At 47.1% G+C, this 19,713-nt stretch overlaps 1 protein-coding gene across 1 annotated transcript; it reads right to left on the reverse strand.

Annotated features, from left to right (window-relative positions):
- Window positions 1–1,237: 1,237 nt before the first annotated feature.
- On the reverse strand, window positions 1,238–17,218 carry RPP25 (ribonuclease P and MRP subunit p25). Its single transcript, XM_038418119.2, has 4 exons — window positions 16,907–17,218; window positions 16,497–16,701; window positions 3,784–3,899; window positions 1,238–2,033 (listed from the first exon to the last, which is right to left on the reverse strand). Exons 2-4 carry the CDS (start codon window positions 16,621–16,623, stop codon window positions 1,362–1,364), a joined length of 915 nt encoding a protein of 304 aa, XP_038274047.1. The 5' UTR covers window positions 16,624–16,701; window positions 16,907–17,218; the 3' UTR covers window positions 1,238–1,361.
- Window positions 17,219–19,713: the final 2,495 nt, after the last annotated feature.

Here is a 19,713-nt window from a genome sequence, read left to right on the forward strand (position 1 = left end):
AAGCCTGGAGTTCTTGTCTATGGATTGAGACACTCCCTGTAGCTAAAGAAGAAACAGCTGCGTTCCACAGCAGCCGAACACTTATAGATATAAGCAATCACACTCAGAATCAATTAATTCTTCCCTACCTCCATCCTCTGTACTCCTGACAAAAATACAAACATTCACTGAAGGAACAGAGTGGGCCTTATGTTATGAACAGTGGCTGATAAACACCATCTCAGTGTCAAGGGAAGAGAGAGTTGCTCACTTACACACACGGTAGGAGAAAGAAGCAGAACACTTTAGCAGAGGCAGGAACTCTCCGGGCTGGGGAGACTGCATCCTTTCCAGCAAGAGGGTATTAGTTAGTGTGGAGGGGCTGGGCTGGGGAGGTGGAGGGAAAGAGGTTGAGGAACAGTTTAAAAACCTCTCAAAATTTTTGCACCCACAAAAGCACAGGTTCAGCATCAGGAGCTCCCAGCCTAGGTGAGAGAAAAAAAGTTTTGGCAGTGTGGATTTTCCTGGATCTTGAGCATTACATACCCAATTTGAATTAGCAATTATTGAAATGGAGAAGCCTTTGCGGGAGATTGCGCGCTGTGCTAGTGACAGTCAGTTAGAGCCTCAGAACTCCCCCAGATCAAATTGCACCTTTATGGCCTGTAGGGATATTAGATTAAAATTATTATATTTCCATTGCCCTGGAGAGGGATAAGGAAATGGATATGCAGATGAATACACACACACAGCCTGAGGTCAGCAGCCCCAGCAGGATCCTCCTCACACATCAGCATCAGCTAATATGATCATTGGGCTTTAACCCTTTCCAGCCTCAGTGGTCACACAGTGCCACACCCTAGAGCATATTCTGTCAGAACCTGCCCTCTTGTGCTTTCAGTTTGCAAGTTTCTCTGGGCAGGAAACCTGTTCTTTACCCATGGCACCCATGACTGTATGCAAAGCCTTGTACCCACCCAATTATATGACAACCACCCCCATGCTTCCACATGCAAATGAGCTGCTCCTGGTGCATTACTGCTTCCACCACTGGATTGATGTCTCTCGTCACGTTCCTTCTAATTAGCCAGCTCCCTGCAGCTTGAGAACAGAGCTGATCACTGCCCCCAGCCTTAAGAGCAACAGAGGGTGGGGGGCTGGGGAAGTGAAAGGGAGCAGCAGCGTCTACGAATCAGAGTCTTTGTGGGGAAAGCTACGCAACACGCGAGATCACCAGGACTCAAGACCAAGCGAGGCACTGGCTTCATCGTCCCTTTATTGATTACAAAGCATCTAAAAATTTAGAGTGTCTTCAATATATAATCTCCTTTCTATGTACACTACATATGGCTTAGGTTATTTCTCTGGGGGGTGGGAGTGAGTCAGTGATGATAGTCCAGCATGTAGTCCATTGTCCCCAAGCCCTTTTGACTCTCTGGTACCTGTACCTGCATTTTCTTGTCAGCCAGCTCCCCGTGCGGAAAAGCCAGAGGTCTCTTCACCCCTTGTGGGGGTGAACTGAGTCTATCTTCCTCTATTCCCCCCTCTTCAGCCCACAGCCCATCCCTGGGCTCCGGAGATTGGTAGCCCATCTCATTGGGGTCCAGGGGGTCCTTGGACAATAGGATACAGATGGAGGGCACATTCTTGTGGACAGTGAGGTTCTCCACTTGGCCATCAGGCTGGGGGTCTTTGTTCTCCCAGACCTCCAGCAGGGTCTTGTAACGCACCTTGGTGACCTGGTGGAGACCCCCCAGCTTCCTCTTCATGATCTCCACACAGGTGATGGTCTTGGTGACTGCCCGACCACAGCCACTGAAGACTATCTGCCGGGTGCCCTTCAGCTCCATCCTGGCCATGGCAAAGCCCATCAAATTCCTGATCTTGCTGCCCTCCTTCACTTTCATCTCCACCACGCCAGGGGGCAGGTCAGGGAAGGGCAGTGGGCTATCCTGCTCTGACGTCTTGACCTTCCTGAAGTTCTCCATCCTGGACTGGGCTACGGGGGCCATAGGTGTGGATTCCACCCCTTTGGCAGTCATCGCTTGCCCTTCCTGGAGGGAAAATGAGTCAGATCAGATGTCTAAACACCAGCATCCATCCCAGAGACTATCCTTGGCTACAAACTCCCTTTGGTCCAGGTCAGCAGAGAAAGGGGACCAATTTAGTGCTGCTCTTCCATGATTCTGCCTCTTCCGACTGGCTACTCAGCGCTCTCCCTCCCCAGGTGAAGGACTTTCTGTCCAGCCCGGATAGTCCCCTCCTGGTTGTGCCGGAGAATCAGTCCCCAGAAGGGATAGAGCTGCAGAATTCTCCCCGGGTGGGAATTCCTGCCGGTGCCTCCTCTGCTCCCACTGCAGCACTCGCTTCTGCTGCTCTTTGCTTCATTCTGGACTTCAGCAGCCCCCAGAGCTGTTTTGTGTAATTAGCAGATCCTCCTCCTCCTCCGCACCCCCGCTCTCCTCCTCCCTCTCCCCACACTCCTGATCAGCCTCCCAGCCCAGCCCGGAGCCCTCTGCTTCATCCCCCAGCTGCACTTCCCTCAGTCTGTAGCAAAAAGAGAGTCTGACTTTTCCCCAGTCCAGGAGCAGCTGTGGGGAATGAGAGGGAAAGGTATTCTCTCTCTTCATGATGCTTCTGGAGTCCTGCCCCCTTAAAGAGAAACTGGCCCCTTCTCATGGGCGATTTCTCCAGCTCAAGGACATTAACTGCTAACTGCAAATGTCAGCAAAGTACAGGCAGCTGCTGCTGCTCATGCCTCTCCCTGCCTGGCTGGATCAGCTCTCACACTGTGCATCCCCACAAGGGGCACAGATCTCAGTGGCCCTTCCTTAAAATGTCCTGATGACTGAGTTTTCCATTGTCTTCTCAGATTCTCCATTGAAATGAGCTCGCTCTCAGCCAGTCCTTTTGAATGACCCATCCTGACTCAGACAACCAGGTGGCATTCATACCTATGCCTTTTACTGTGCCCTGAGAGCAAACAGTTCTTTTGCACCCAGAGGGTAACAATGCAGCATATGGGGAAACTGAGGTACAACTAGGATTCAAAAAAATATTACAGGAAATTTCCAGTTTGTCACAGGGAGTCTCATGTGAGGGGTGCAAGGAGCCCTGTCCCTCAATCCCTGACCCCAGGTCAATGGGGAATCTGCTGTGAGATGTTCAGGGAGACCCTGCCCCCAGATCAGCATAGGACATTTCATCCCCATGTAGGATATAAGGCTTTTAGCATGATTCAATCTCCCTCTTCAGCTGCCGGAGCAGAGTATTTGGGGACAACTCAGCCCAGACCTCCTAGTCTCAATTGCTCCTTTCTTAGAAACCTGAGGACGAATGCTAGGGCTGAGCTGGGCCCTGACTGAAGCAATGTGGAGAGAAAACGAGCAAACATGGAAACAGTTCTCCTGCCATTGAGGGGAGTCTGAAAGGGGCTAGAGGGATGGGGTACCGACGGTACAGAGTTAGAGCAGTAGGTGAATGCCCATAGTGCCCTGGAGTCCTGCTGGTTCAATGCTGCAGCCAAATGAACTCCGGATTGACTGAACATGGAGTTCCAGCCATGCCCCTCTAGGAGGAGATGGGTTAGGATAAATGTCCCACTGGCGAATCAGAGCAGCATGGTGCACAAACACAGGGACTGAATTCTCTGCTCACTCCAGGAGATGTGTTGGCCCATCCCTGCCTAGGGTCTCTTAATAGGAAGTGAGATCAGGTGAGTGGGCTGCCTAGGTCAGTGTCTGAGTCCAGCAGTGGGGCAGTGTGTACGAGCCCTGCAATAAATGAGCACGAGGACCATATTACCCTCGATCTCTTCCGAGGAGGGAACGGCCCCTCTGTGCATTGACAGTAATGCTTTCCCAGCGAGTAGTGATGAGGGATGGAGAGCCTGCCATTTGGTGATGTCCTCATTCCGCTGCCTAAAAGACGGAGTGAACGAACACAATAAGAGAGACATCAGGAAGGAGGAAAAGCAACCTCGCTGGGAAGGCAAGGATAAATATCCAGTGCGAGGTGGTCTGAGGCTCCCAGTGCTCTGCAAGCAGAATTAACATTGCTGCGCCCACTGGCACCCACATGCATGGGTGGTGGGTGAACCCCTGGTTTGGCGAGTCCCCACCCCTTCCGTGCCCAAGGGAGCCCAGCCCCCACTGTGGCCACTGGCCCCTGCCCCAGGCTAGCATCCCCAGTCCCTCCTGGCCCCGGAGCACCAGACAGCGTGGCCCCAGCCTCCCTGGGCTCCGCCGCCTGGCCCAACCCCCCAGCCAACATGCCTCAGCCACCCCAGTCCGCGTCGCCTGGCCTGACCCCTGGCCGGCCGGAACCCCCAACAAAGCTGCCAGCCCCAGCCTCAGCACTGGGCTGGTGGCGTAGCCAGAGCGCCCCCAGCCCGAGCGCTGGGCAGGCGGAATGGCCAGAGTATTCCCAGCCCCAGCACTAGGCAGGCATAAATTAGAGCAATTCTAAGGTTGCTCTGACTTACATCTGAGGGATGGGGGGACTACCCAGCCTGCCCTGGCACTATGGAGAGCACAAAGGTGGCTTTTGCCTACTTCCCTCTACCCTTGTACTAAATGCAAGAGAAAACGGAGCTCCAGCCTTTGCTGATGGTGACAGAGGAGCCCAGATCTGCCTGGGAGTCATCAGGCTACTCCCCTCCTCCTGACCATGTGGTGTGGAAGGGGAGGGAAGATCCCCAGGGTGAATCTTCCCTGTCCTTTAGAGGAGAGAGGGAAAGCCTCTGGCTGGGAGGGCTCAGACACACGGGTCCTCAGGAGAGAGGAGGAAAGAGCCCCCATGGACTGCTAGCTACTCTGCCCAGACATGGGGGAGGAGAGCAGCAAGCTCCCTGGCCCATTGGCTCCTTTCCCAACACTTCACAACAGAGAGGAGTCAAGATCCAGCTGGTGATCCCCTGCTGACTCCCAGGGGATGTGAGAAGGCTCCTGGAAGGTCTGCCAGGAATGAGGCAGGCAGTTATTTGGGATCATGTGCATTAAGGGTTCCGATTGTCTCCGCAAGCAACAGGGCCCACGAATACCAATGCCACCCTTGCCATGGCACCCTACATGCAGAGTGAGGGCCTGATCCAGTGGGGGGGCTGAGCTCTCATTGGAGCCAAACAAGAAACAAGATGTAAATGAGCTCTCAAATAAATCACAATGATCTCCCTTTGCAAGCAGCACAAGTGGGCCTGGGCACCCAATTAAGCAAATAATTACCCTGTCTGTGCAGCCAGGTGCTTAGCTAACCAGCTATGCCTCAGGACTTCCCCAGCTGTCTCACTGTGCTCTGTCAAGGGCAGGCAGGCTCACCTCTATGCTGTGATTAACCGCCCCAGTGATGGAGGCCGCATGGCATGAGTGTGTCCCATGGCAAAGCCATTGGGTCATTTCCTAGTCAAATACATGTGCAGCACCAGTTCATTTGCTATTAGGAAATCCAGCCCAATGCCAGGGCTCAGTAAAGGACCATCCTAAACCACCAAGTGGCACTGACTGCATAGAAGGTAGGAGGAGATTCCCTTATCGCTTACACCAGTTGATGTCAGCTCTTAGCGGTCTGTGTGCAAAATCTCACGGACAGGTGCCCCCAGCACAGATCTAATGCTAAGGGACAAATATTCAGCTGGTTTCCTTACCTAGCCCAGCAATCTTTGCAAACACTTAGCCATGGATTTGCAAAGAAGCCATGCGAGTTCAGTTCCAAACTTCTATGGAATTTCAGTGGGAATTACGAGCCTAACTCCCTTAGGTTTTTTTGAAAATCCCAGATGTAGATTTTGCATGCACACTGGGTGACTAATTGCTTTGCTGCATGGGCACATGGAGGTGCATGCAAATACTGTGGGCACATCTATGGAAATGAATGAGACCTTGTGTTAGGAACTCCAAGATCTGAATCGGCAATGGGGACTGGATTCCCCTCAGATCCTCTTTCAGTCTCTCCAGGTCTATGCAGAAGCTTTCACTGATGCTGCCTGTGCTGTACCATTGCTATGGCTAAAGAGAGACTTCAGCCTCCAAAACCGGCACCTTTCCTCACACTAAATTCACTTCCCCCTATGGACTAGTCCCTAATGCATGTGCGGTTCTCTCCATTGCATAGGAGAGCTGAGATGCAGAATGTGAGATGAAAAGACTTCCTGAGTATTGACTTTCACTTGAGTCTGCTCTGCCTCTCGAGACCCATGGATTATTTTCATCTGAACTAAAAATCTACCTGATCTCATGTCAGCAGGAGCCTGGATGAAACCCAGTTGTGCAGTTACAAGTGGTGTTCAGATCCAATCCACCCCAAAGACCAGTCCACATTCAGTGAGTGTCTGGGAAACCTGGACTGACAGCGTCCTTCAAATAAGATTCTTGCAGTTGAGTCTTTGACCTGTTAAAATATTATGGCCAAAACCTGGAACCTGTGCCTGAGGACATAGGCTTCTCACAGTGCTGCAGGGGGAGGGAATCTTTCCCCACAAGAGTGTGGAGTGGGAACAGAATTGCTTGTTGGCTGCTCTCCACAGAGGTGGGAGAAGTGAGGGGTACCTTCCCAGTGAGGCTGTGTGATCTGGAGTCAGTGCACTAGTGTGGGAATCAGAGAGCTGTAGTTCCCTTTCTGACTGATCTGTTGTAGGACTGTGGCTAGTTCTCTGTCTCTCTAATTCCCCATCTGTAAAATGGAGTTAATAATACCTAGTAAATGGCTTTGAGATCTACAGATGACATGTGCTAGCTAAAGGAAGGCTGGTGGATCTGTACAGTTGTAGATGCCCCACATTCTATCCTGTTCTCTCCTGCCCAGTGAGTCCTCCTGTTGGGTTCCTCACCTTGCAAGGGGAGTGGATCCAAATTCTGCTCCATCCTGCTGAGTAGAATTGGGCTAGTCCCACTGTCTTAAAGATTTGCCCTTAATGATGTGATTTGTATAAAGGTAGCACCTAGGCACTCCAGCAGAGATCAGAGCCCCATTGTACTATGGGTTGCATATACACCCAGTAAGGGACAGAATCTGCATCTCAGTCTAAGTAAGCAATACAGACAGAGGACAAATTGTCCCCATTGTACAGGTGGGGAACTGAAGCACAGAGAGACTAACTGACTTAGCCAAGGTCATGCAGGCAGTATGGAGCAGAGCTGGGAATGGAACCAGATCTCCTATGTCCCTGTCGAGTGCCACGCTGTAGTGATCCTGCACAGTAGCTACTTTTAAAACATGAATTCCTCATTCGTATGATGAAAAACAATGTTGTTTTTCTCCCTTATCGCTGATGAATGTTTGTGAAATTCTCAAGTAAAGCATAAAGCAGCTCTGCTCCTTTCTCAGTCAGGCTGGGATGAATTAAGCTTCTCACACAAATTGCTTCTTTTAAAAAGATGCATCTTCAGGCTAAAAGCCTAGGAAAACAAATGGGAAGGAATTTGGCAACTGTTCATGGAATGTATTGACACAGAATAAAGGGCCAGGAAGGCAGAGGCAGCTCTCATCAACTCAATACGTAAACTTTATGGCGGGCACAGAAGATGACAAATCTTGATAAGACAATAAACAGCTCCAGAAATGCATATAGCTTCAGCACAATGCCATGCATCTCTCAAAAGTCTTGAGAATCAAGCTGTGCCCTGGTTGATACAGGATCAGGAGCAGAGAGAGACTGCCTGCTGTAGAGATTTTCTCATGGGTTTATATGTGCTGAAGTCAAGGGGGCTCCACTCATTTACCCCAGCTGAGAATCTGGCCCCACATATGTATCGGGACCAGATTATCTCTCTCTACCCATCCCACTGTTTCTGCACTTGAGTTTGGAACAATGGCAATTCATGGTGCTTGGGGTGAGGGCTGGACCAATACAAATAATAATCCCAACCCTTCTGAATCGGCCAGTGGAGCTGGCTGAGTGCAGAGGGGAGTGGATGTAACCCCTTCTCCAAAGGTGGCGTAGCATGCATGTTCTCCCTGAGTTCTGAATGGCATCATGCACAATGTCTCACAGTGGCATAGGGCTATAGCTATATATCCCAATTCAGTCCATGCCATATGGACCAGATCCCAAGAGATGCTGTATGCTGACTCCCCACTTTTGAAATCAATGGCAGCTGTGGGTGCTCAGCATTTGTCTCCATATTAATATTTATGCCTGCTAATGCCTGACATGATGCTAAGCAAAGCAGCCAGTCAAGGGCTTAATGGTCCAGTGCAGAATTCTGCACCTCTTCTCCAGTGGTTGGATGCATCCTGAAATCTCTACGTGTTTCTATGGAGCCTGCCTCCACAGTGCTGCACTGATTGGGTATTTAAATCCAAGGCAGCATTTATTGTCTAATTGCCGCTTAACAAACTCTGCTTATTACAGCCTCCTAAATGGGGAAGATGAGGTGCAATCATGTTAAACAGTTTACGCATCACTAAAATTGATTGGTAGGGAGCTTTCCCCAAGGCAAGGGATGTCAGGGAGTGTTAATGACAGGGTCCTACTTCCTCTCTCTCTGTGTGCAGTGCTTAAAATGTAAATGAATTTCATTATTAGCAACTCCATCACTAATTACCATCCAAAGCCATTCATTACCCTGTCAGCTTATTTGTTGGAGGACAACAGAGTGGATCGTTTAGCCCATGTGAAGGAATAGCGGAAATTAGCTCATACATAAAGAACAGAGAGTGGAAGATGGGATGCAGATGAGTTGGAGAAGAGGATGGGGGCTGTGGGTGGTGGGGAGGAGACGGGAAAGACAGACTGACATCGGAGGGAAGAAAATCGGAGACAGATTAATTAGAAATACATTGGAAAAAGAGGAGAGGTGAGAATGAAGAAAGAGTAATAAATAATGGAGAGAGTGAGTGAATAAGAGAAGGTAGGAGGAAACAATGAGACAGAGTAATCAAAAACAATAATACTTTGATCCGTCTGTCATAGGTTTTTCCATAGTGCCCATCACTGTAGTATCTAAGCACCTTTTCTCCTCCTGAAGATCTCAAAGCGTTTTCTGAACTCCAATTGCTTATCATTTCTGTTGAGTGGAGGTACTCAGCTCCTGAGTAAGATGGAAGATCTTACCACTGAATAGAAAAGCAACAGATAACCATGCAGATACAGAAAGGTCTGGCTGAGCAGAAGGCAGACTCATTGCATAGCAAGGCAGTCGGATTTTTTAATACAGATACATAACATAACTCCCTGGGTAGTGGATTGACATTAACAGGCTTCATGGAAGAAATATGTTCAGAGGGGAGACTTGAAGGAGGGAAAGGAAGGATGCTGCAACACCAGGAGCCATGTTCTCCTGCCACAGGAGATAAGTGACTGTCTGTGGGAGATCAGAGCCCATGAGTGGGAAGGAATTCCAGCTGAAAAAGGCAGTGTGGAAGAAGGCACAGAGAAGGGAGAGGGACAGGAATGCAAAGGGGATGGTTAGGTGAGAGATGAGGGTAGAGCAGGCAGGAGATTAGCAGGGGTAGGGAATTGAGATGTAGGTCACAGCACAGTGGTATAGAACCCTGAAGGTGGCGAGGATCAGGAGCTTGAACTTGCTGTAGGCTGTGAGAGGGAGCTAGCAAAGGGGATCAAAGAGAGAGATATAATGGGTGAGGGAGATGGTTTCCACACACCATCATTGCGGTGGGACTGGAGGAGAGGGTACTGGAATTCAGGCAGGCTGTAGTACTGATGTCAAGAGCTGACCAAGGGGAAATCAGCTGTGTCAAAGATGAGGGAAAAAACAAGGAGAATGAGACTGGAAAAGAGGCTATATCCAGAGCTGGTGGTTGGTGAGCGACCTTGGGAAGGGCAGTGTCAGTGGGGAAAGGAAGCCAATGGCAGGGGATCAGAGGCAAAATGAGAAAGATTATGGAGGCAGTTTCAGACTGGCTGTAGCTCATGAAAGCTTATGCTCAAATAAATTTGTTAGTCTCTAAGGTGCCACAAGTACTCCTTTTCTTTTTGGGGAGAGAAGGATTTGCTGAGAGAGTCAAAGGTGGGGAAGAGATGTCTAGAACTGTAGGCACAGGAATCAATTTGGGGGAGAAGATGAGCTGCATAGCACAGAAGATAGATGAAGAGAATGAGCTGGGGGTGGTGGAAGTTGAAATGGTGCCTGGATTTTCTCCAGAGAGTCTCAGCATTTCAGGAACAGGAGCAGAGGAAGCAGAGTGATAAGACAGGGCTAGAGATTGGTGGGATGGCCAGAATGGAGCAACCAGGGAGAGGAGGCAAGGCCAGAAAAAGAGTCTGGTGTTGAAAGTGGAAGCAAAGAAGTGGAAGGATGTTACAGAGGGAGCTCTGTTAGGAATATAAATTGGTAGGAGGGACGAGAAGCATTGTGGGCTCGCACCAAGCAGGTGGGAGTGAATTTGGTAAACGAAGTGAGGTGGTGATCACAGGAAGGGAGCTCTGTGAGAGAGAGAGCTCTGTGAAAGCATGGGAGAGCGAGAAAGACCAGAGAAGTGAGTGGTGCCATCAATCTAGAGCTGAGGACAAATGAGGAGGTCAGGGAAGGGCAGCAGAGGAGTGGGATGAAGTCACTGAGGAAGAGGATGTGGGACTTGGATGAACTAAAGGGTAAAGGAGCTGAGGATGCAGTTGAAGCTGGACAAGGAATAGAGGTGGCAGTCGATAAAACCCATTAAGTAGATCTCATGATACCTCGGTGAGAGGGCATCTCAGGGTGACTCTCCCACCCATAGCTAGGAAGGCAGCGGTTGCTTGATAGCACTCAGCACCATGAGGTAAGAGCTTCAGGAGAGGAAGTGTATCCAGATGAAGCTGTGGAATGCAAACTCCTTAGAAAGCATTTGCTCAGGGCACTGAGGCTAACACCTCTATAGCACACAAACATATATAATATATATAATAACTATACATAAGCCTATACTCTTACAAACAGTGCCATGCCCTGCCTCATGATGACAAGAGGTCGGAACCTTGGGGAGTATGTCCGACCTAAGCCTGCCTGACAAAGTGTCCCTTGACACCACATAGGTTCATTGGCTCAGAGGAGAGAGTGCCACCTGCTGATTCACCAACACCATTCCCTGCAGCCCCTGAACGCTCCTTATGCAGTGTCATCCAAATACTGATCTGGCCCAATTCTGCTTAGTCTCTGAGCACTGACAGTCCCACACAAGGTGGCATGGCTACAGGCAAACACTCTGGTTAAAATAAGGAGGACCAGGAAGAGAGTGGGGACAGGGAAGAGGAACCATATTAATAACGGAGAGCTGGGGTGGGGAGAAAGTAAGGAGCGCAGAGTAACCTGAGATTTTGCCTGCCACATGCAGTCTATTTTCTTTCATCTGAGGTGACCCTGTTCTGGAATAATTCGGAAAGTCAAAGCATATGATACAACAAGGTCACTCTCTCTGCCTCTCAATCTCTGTGTCACATCATCCCTTCTCGGGTCTCAACCAGTCATCACATTGCAGCCTGGGCATGGGTTATCAAGCTGAACCGTATGAGGCTTGATTCCTGCTGCATGAGCCACATGCTCCTTGTGTGAGAACATATGCCACATACGATCCTGTTAGGTTGTATCTGTAATGTTCTGGGGAAGTCTATTCACAATCCTAACCAGGATTTTGGGCCAACTATCTATAAAACCAGCCCCCCCCCAATCCAAGCCAGGTCTTATACTGAGTGCTCATTGCGGCGGGGAACAGCACTTTGAGAGTTTGGTCAGTGCTGGGTAGGCCCCCAGGCAGGGTGGGCATGATCAATAAAGCTGGTGGTTGTGTAGCTCACAATAAAGCCTCAGTATTTTGATTCAAGGAGCTCCTAGTATTTTTCATGCCATGCACTTCAGGTATAATTTCAAAGTATATAGAACCGTGTTACTTACACGCACTCTGAAGAGACTTTCTTTGGTCCTATGATGTTTGTAATCAAATCTCATTCTCCAGAGCATCAACCAATCAGAGGTCAGGAATGAATCCCTTCCACCCATTTATAGTGCCATACAACTTGCTAGACACATTACTAGGGACATTTTGCCTTACTCAGAATCATCAGGCTTTGGACAGCGATGGAAACAGGATGCTGCAATGGATGAACATTGGTTGATCCAGTCTGGTAAACTTTGTGGGCCTGATCCTGAAAGGTGCCCAGTGCCTTGTGAGGTGCTAAATAAGTGTCCTTGGCTCCTATTGACTCCAGCAGGAATTGACAACATGCTGATTTTTTCAAGTGGCACTCAGCACTTTGCAGGATCAGCCCTGTGCTCCTAAATGCATCTGTCCTGCTGGCAGCAGAGAGGTCATGCTCAAGTGGCTGAATATTTGATAGTCCCATGTGTGGCAGTGATCCAGTGTTTAGTGGTATCAGGGCTTGTCCAGACTAGTTGGAGTCCTCATCTGCTGGGAAGCACTTCAAGGCGAGTAAATAAACGAATGTGTTCTTCTCTCTGAGGAAAGAAACTCCATGTGATAATAATACACTCGTTAATCTTGCATGAAATTAAACTGCTTAATGCATGCAGAGGATATGAGCAGCGAAAGAGCAGTTAGGAAACCATCTGAGACAAGGGAGTTGCCTCTGGGACCTTACTGCTGTAGGGGCTCAGGAGCACTTCACTTCCAATTGGCTGCTATAAACCCAGGAAAAGAATCAATTTGTTTCAGGTTCAATTAAAACAGCTGCTTCCCTGACCTTGCTCTTCCGATCCCCTCTGGAAAAGCTAGGGGGAGGCAGAAGGGATGAGAATACAGGGGCTCCCATGCAATCATCCTTCCAAATGGAAATACCTAAGGAATGCCCTTCCTGGTGCTTTACAATCAGTCTTCTTCACCCCCTTCCATTTCAAACAGCATAATGGGTACAGTCAATGCAGGAGGGGACACAGCGTGGCCATGGTGTCCCCAGGCAACAAATCCATTCAGAAGGGTTCAAGAGATTTTGGAAGAGTCCTCTTCACCTTGCTAATAAAAAGAAAATTCAAAAAGAGATGCCAGCAGTTCAAAGCTACTAACACACAGGCATCTAGGGCTCCATTCTGTAATCAGCAACATTAATGGCAATTTTGCTGTAATGACTGCTCCATCAGCTATAAGTTTTGCTGCAAGTAGGCCTAGGTATAGGAAAGAGTTCTTTATTAATCTGCATGCCGAGTCTCAGAGTCTCTTTCAACCTGCAGAGTTAGTCTCAGGATGATTCTCAGTCCTTGGGCTCTCCAGCAAGCTTGATATCTCAACAGACTCATGCTGGGTACTTTCTGACTCTCCATTGAATCTGTTGGTTTGTAGATGTGTCCTGTGGGTTCATCAGAGCACTCGTCTCCCTGGGTGGTCCCGTCACGTGACCTAGGAGCCAATGCACTATTCATGACTCCTTTAGCTTTTTCTTTCCTGTGTCTTTCCCAAGGCTGGATCCACATTGGAGAGCCCTACTCCAGGGCCAGTAGATCTCTGGCTGAGCAGTTGTAATAACTCATTTGCTTCTACCAGGTCCACAGCTGGGCTAAACTCCTGTCTGTGTGACATGGTTCACCGTGCAAGTCACAGGTGCTGAATTTTGGTTTTGCTGGTGGGTGCTCTTCTCCACCCCCAGGGCCCACAAAAGATTAATCCAGTCCTGCGGGTGCTGAGCATCCCCTATTTTTTTTGATGGGTGCTTGAGCCCTGGAGCATCCATGGAGTCGGTGCCTATTGTGCAAGTTACTGTGCTCCAGAACTTCTTACAGACAAATTGTCGTTGCCAGGTTTCATTAGCAATAAGTGATGCAGCAGGCAGGAAGAGCTGTAGGAAAGAGATCTTGCGCTCCCTACCTGTCTGTCTGTCTCCACCTATTGTCTCTTAGATTGTAAGCTCTTTGGGGCAGGGGCCATTTTTTTGTTCTGTGTTTGTACACAACCTAGCAGAATGTGGTCCTGGGCCATGACTGTGGCTCCTAGGCCCTACTGCATTACAAACCAAAAAATAATACTTAATAAATAATTAATAATTAACAAGCATGTTGAGACACAGTTTGAGGTAGCAGCCTTGCTCTGGTTTGCATTCCTCAGCCCCAGGTGTCATACCAAACTAGTACCTTCCTGAGACCTCACCCTCCTTATTCAGTTCCACCCATCATACTGTAATGACTGCGACCTTCCCAGCTGATCCTCCCTGCCTCTCCCCCTCACTTTTAAAGTAATCTTTCCTCTCCCCTTCTCCTGCTGTAGTCAATGGAAGTTAAGCATGTGTTTAAAGTCAAGTATGTGCTTAAGTGCTTTGCTGAATGAGGGCCATGGAAAGTACAGTAGCCCATACTGATTTATACTACATTTTGAAATATAAATTAATAATTGTTAATTATAAGCCACATAAAACAACTCAAGACTTCCTAATTCTCAGCCCTATTCTTAAACTACTAGATTACCCCTCTCTCTGCCCAATGATGAATACAGCACTAATAGTTCTGGAGGTATTTTCAAAGGCACCAATGGGAGTTAGGCACCCAGCTACCATTGACTTTCAGTGGCATTTAGACTCCTAACTGCCTTTTGATTCTCCTCCTTTTTGAGTTTCTTTAATATCTTTCATCTGAAGATCTCAAAGCACTATACAGAGAGTAATAAATGAAGGTAGACCCAATTTTTACATTGCAGGTTGGGAAACTGAGGCACACAGAAAGAGGAAGTAGCTTGACCAAGTCCATGGCAAAGCCAGTAATCAGTCCTGTACAATGTTTCTGCCTAAAGCACCCTAGAATCTCTACCAATAATTCTGACATGCAAGGGTCACTACATTTGTATTTGTATAGCCATTTAAACAGGTCCTTAATTCCGAGTAATCCAGTAATTGCAAATAATACCATTGAGCATGACTGCTCATTTCGCAATGGAAGCAGGTTACTTCAGTTGTACAGGCTTATGTTTCAATTAGCCAGTTGATCTATGCCAGGTCATCTCCAGCATGAGCAGAAAATAGCAGTGCTCAAGATAATCCTTATTTACAGAGTGTGTGTGTGTGACAGAGAGAATGAAAGAGAGAGAGAGGGCAATTCTTCTTTACGCTATCCCCTTTACACTACTCCAACAGTGTAAAGGGGCTTGACAGTAGAGCTGGTCAGAAAATTTTCATCAAAACAGTTTTCCACCAGAAAATGCCATGTAGTAAAAATTGACATTTTTTACAAAATTGTATCAATTTTGGCAAAAATATTTTTTTAAAAATTGAAAAAAAAGTTTTGAAAATGCTGAAATGGACTTTTTGACATTTTAGGAATGAAGTTTCAATTTTTCATTTCAAAACAACTTTTCATTTCAAAAAGGTATTTTATAATAAAATAAATAAAAAGGGTTGAAACTGCAACGAAACATTTCAAATTCACTGAAGAGAAACATTTTGATTGTCCCCAAACTATTTTTTTTCAGATTTTTTTTCACAAAATAATTCAAAATTTTGCCTTTTCCATCCTGAATTAGGAGGAATGTTTTTTGAATTCTCAATTATTTTTGCAGGACTGAAAAATCCATTTTTCAACCAGCTCTACTTTACTGTAAATCTAACTTATATTTATACCCTATGCACTGCCAGAGTGGTGTACATGAGAGTTGGGTCCACCAGTGTCTTTTTTTGAACTCTGCCTATGTGGTCTATATCACTGGTATAAGAAATGAGTTGATATGTGTTACGTTGGTAAAATGGGACGTGAACTGGGAAACTGGAATGTTTCTCTGTTAGTTCACTATTAAAAGACACCAGTTGTTGCATGATGGTGAATTTATTAGAACATTTTTCCCCAAGCATCAAGGCTTAGTTAAAAGAAACAAACAAAAAATCAATCAGGGTTGGAAGAAGCAAAGCTAGCTAATTCAGAATAGTTAGTACCTAGTGAAATAATAAATGTAGAACTTTGGCTTGATCTGGATCAATGAGTCACCAAAGGGAATCTCACTCAGTGAAGAATACAACCACAAGGGAACTACATGAGAAAAAGCCAGTGTTCTGATTCTTCATTTCCCTGCACCTTATATAGTTATTTATCCCAGTGCAAAGTGGACATGAAAAGTTACCATTCTGATGAGGTAGCATTTTCCACCCAATTTGTCCAGGTGTTTAAATTCTGTTTATTTTCAGTTTAGCGCCAAATACACATTTTTTCCCCATTGAGCAAGCATTTTTGTAGGTATAAAGACAAGTATTTTGCTTTGGAATTCTGCTGTTTCCACTGCTATTGGGGACAAATCCCACACAATAGTCAGGAACAGTGTGTGCACAGCCAGTTTATAAGGTACTCTGTATTAGATGGGATAGGTACATGAGGCTATGAATTGTGGAGCCCCAAACCATAAGGATAAAAATCAGTGATTAACTAGTAACGATTTTAGGAAAAATGCTTGTTAAATTCTTCTTCTTCTTTTTGCAGCTTGCATTTTGAATCCCACTGGCATTGTTGGAAGGGGGTGGGGAGTACTAGGCAAATGGCTGGAGTTCAACCCTGAATGGCAGCATACAAAAATCCTGTCTTGTATAAATAAGTTAACAGGCTCATTAGCCAGAAATTCCTCCCATCCATATATTAATAACAATAAATATGGCAGCAGAAACTTACCAGGATCTGGCTCCTGCTCTGGTGCTTGTTCTGATGCTGGTTCCTCAGCAGGTTGCACCCCATGGCCATCCCCAAATAGGTCCTCCAAGTACAGACTCAGGATATGCGGTAGCTGCTCTAGTGGCATAACCTCTTTGGTTGCTGGCCTCAGTTCCACAGTCACTTCTTGCCCTTCATCTAGTGGCTGTCTCTCCTCCAGTGGTGCCTGTGATGGGGGGAGGGGAGTGTTAATAAGGTTGCCATCCCTGCTCAGGAGACTCTTATGCACCACTGTGGGTTCAGTGCTCGCTACAGTTCCAAGTAACCAATTGTATTTCTCATAAAAGAGACATGAATATGGAGAGTTCTCAGTGGTGCTGTTGGCATCCTTGACTTTGTGGTACTCTGTCTTCAGCTGCTTGATGTATTACCTGTGTTGTTTTGTTATCCAGCCAATCCGCAGTGCTGCCAGCTTCTTCGATATAGTTTTGTAGACATGATCATGTCTCAAACTGTTGCTAACATCATACGTTTTGCTTGCCTTGCACCAGAGATTAACCAGAATTTGGCTGTGTTCCTCTGGCCAGTTAGAACTTCATCGTACTGCTATCCATAGCTAATACATGTCAGCGTTGATTATGTTTCCAGTTGAGCAGCCCACATGGAAATGAAGGGTTAAATGCTGAGCAGCTACATTTGAACCAGGAGGTTGCTTCTGGTTCCTCAGAAGTGAGTGGCAAGTTTTGGAATTCAAGTAGTGGGAAGCTCAGCCCCAGAGGCTTTTGGGATACTGCTGGCAGACTCTCCACACCTGATTTTGGGGACCTGGGCTTGAGCTGTGTCCACACTGCAAAATGCCTGGGCTTTGACTCATGTTACAAAGGGACTTGGGCTCTGACCTACCCCTAGCAGGGTCTGTGGTCCTGAGTAGAGTGGCTGCTGGCCAAAGTCAAACTAATTTCTGTCTGGAAAGAAGGGAGGTTTGGGCTTAAACCTGAGTCAGATCCCAGGGTTAGTGTGCTGTTTAGACATACCCTGAGAGGCTGGGCTGGATGTGATAGGCTTCCACAAAGGAAGGGATCCTCCCATCACTGGCTCCTGCCCCCACTGCTGATGCTACAGCTCCCACATCATGGGAAACAATGATTTGTGGATCTGCGTAAGGGTGGATACACCACTTCTTTTCTGATCCACCTTCTATGTCTCCCTACCCTGTATCCTATTATATGACAGCACAGAGAGAACCCAGGGATCTGGGCTTCACAGAGCACAGGGGATGCTGCACACCCTGTGCAGGATCTCCAAATCCTGTCTCTCACCCCACTGTTTTGTTTCCATTGGGCATAAGGAAGGGAGTGGAATTGACCCCTTTATTAATCACTGCAAATATTACAAACTGATGGGAAAGTACTCAACAGGACAAAGAGCATTTCTAGAATTAGGGAAGCTGCCAGAGTTACAATGGGTAAGCCCTGTGTATCAAGTTGGGGGCCCAACTAGAGAGTGGGCACCCCCATATGCCATGCTGTGGTTACATACAGAGCAGCACTGGGAAGAACACAGGCTATAGCTTAAGACCGTACACTGATAGAAGAGAGAAAGAGCTCAAGCACTTCCTTCTTACTATCCATCACTTTGCCTAAATGCCAGATATCAGTCTACAATATATTTCTTCTAAACTAAGGATCCCACCCATGTATTGATCTGCCAGTGTGGATTCCATATTGTCAGCCTTTGATCAGACATATGCCTTTGCTTCTCTGAGAGGGGATAGCATTTTAACAACTTTTCCAAAACTGTGGTGGGCAATTTTTCCTTTATGTGTGAATGCTTGCAGGTAGTTCTTTATTTTCTCATGTACCTATGGTTTGACAGGCCCCTAGGGGTTGTCTGCAAAAGCCACTGCATCAAGATGTCAGAAATAAAAATCTGAAAAGGCTGCAGCTGAAGTTAATCACGTCCATCTGATTTTGTTCTCCTAACCTGATCCTCCTTGCTTATTACTAGGGCGTGACAGGGTTCACTCACCCTGAGAGGTGCCTTCTTGTGGCCACCTTTGGGGATTAGCTCCACTCAGATCTGACACCCCCTTCCTTGCACCGTGTAACCCCTCTCTCTCCAGGGCTCAGGGTGCTCCTTCTTCATGACTCAGCCCTCTGGCTAGATCATTATAGTCCTCCTCTTCCAAAGTAACAAGATCAGCTGTCTGGTTGGCATCTCCAGTGCTCCTGGGCCACTTCCCAGTGGCTGATATGGGAACCCAGGTCCACCCTCTACTCTGGGTCGCCTATGCATGCAGCCAAGGTCTGCACAGACCTATCCCTTGCTACTGTTTCCCTGGGCTTCTTCCTATCTAGTCTTCTCAGGATTCCTTTCCCCACAATTTCTCTGAGGTTGATCCTTCTTCTAGGGCTAAAACCCCAGGTTTATTCTCCCACCAGGGTTTTCACCTCCCCCTCCTCTTGGCTCCTAGACAGTGACTGAAGACTCTCTCCCTGCAGCCTTTTTCTATGCAAACTTCCTGGCTTTACAATCCAGCCTATTCCAGCCCATCAGACCTCTTATTCAGTTAAATCTGGTTCTCCCTCCAGGTGCAGCCAAGTACCCTAATTGGTCTCACAGGCCCACATTTACCCTTTCAGGCCCTGTGTGGGGTTCACACCCTATCACACAGGGCTTCTATTTTGGAGGGTTTATTAATTTAATTATTCAGGATTTATTTTGAACATGTTTTAAGTTCTATATATATGTCCAAAAATTGGGGGTTGGGGGGCTTTCTCTTTGTATATACATATAGTACTGTTTGAAACAGCACTATATTAAAGCAAACTAGGGAACCTTTAGTGTGCACAAGGAGGGTCTACACAGACCAATTAATGTGCAACACATTAATGCAGTTTAGAAATCACACCCCCTGTAGTGCTCATTACTGATCCATGTAAACAAGCCCTTAGGTACAGAGCAGGGACATTGCCTGTGTAAACAAACTGCACTGGAAAGAGGTGATATTAACATGAATTGACTAAAGATTTCTGGTGTTTATTGAATAAACACTGATTTCATTTTTCTCTATCTGGTGGGGGGTTAATTGGAGTTTGTTGGTTAAAACCTACAGTCAGAAGCCCTACTTATTATATATAGCCTTGGTAGGATTCTATATTACATTGTACTTAAAAGTCAAATTCTCCATACACACAGAAATAAACTAAATAAAACATCCATCAATTGTAATCAAACA

The sequence above is a fragment of the Dermochelys coriacea genome, chromosome 10 (genome assembly GCF_009764565.3).
Source record: "Dermochelys coriacea isolate rDerCor1 chromosome 10, rDerCor1.pri.v4, whole genome shotgun sequence".
In the NCBI taxonomy this organism is placed as follows: domain Eukaryota; kingdom Metazoa; phylum Chordata; order Testudines; family Dermochelyidae; genus Dermochelys; species Dermochelys coriacea.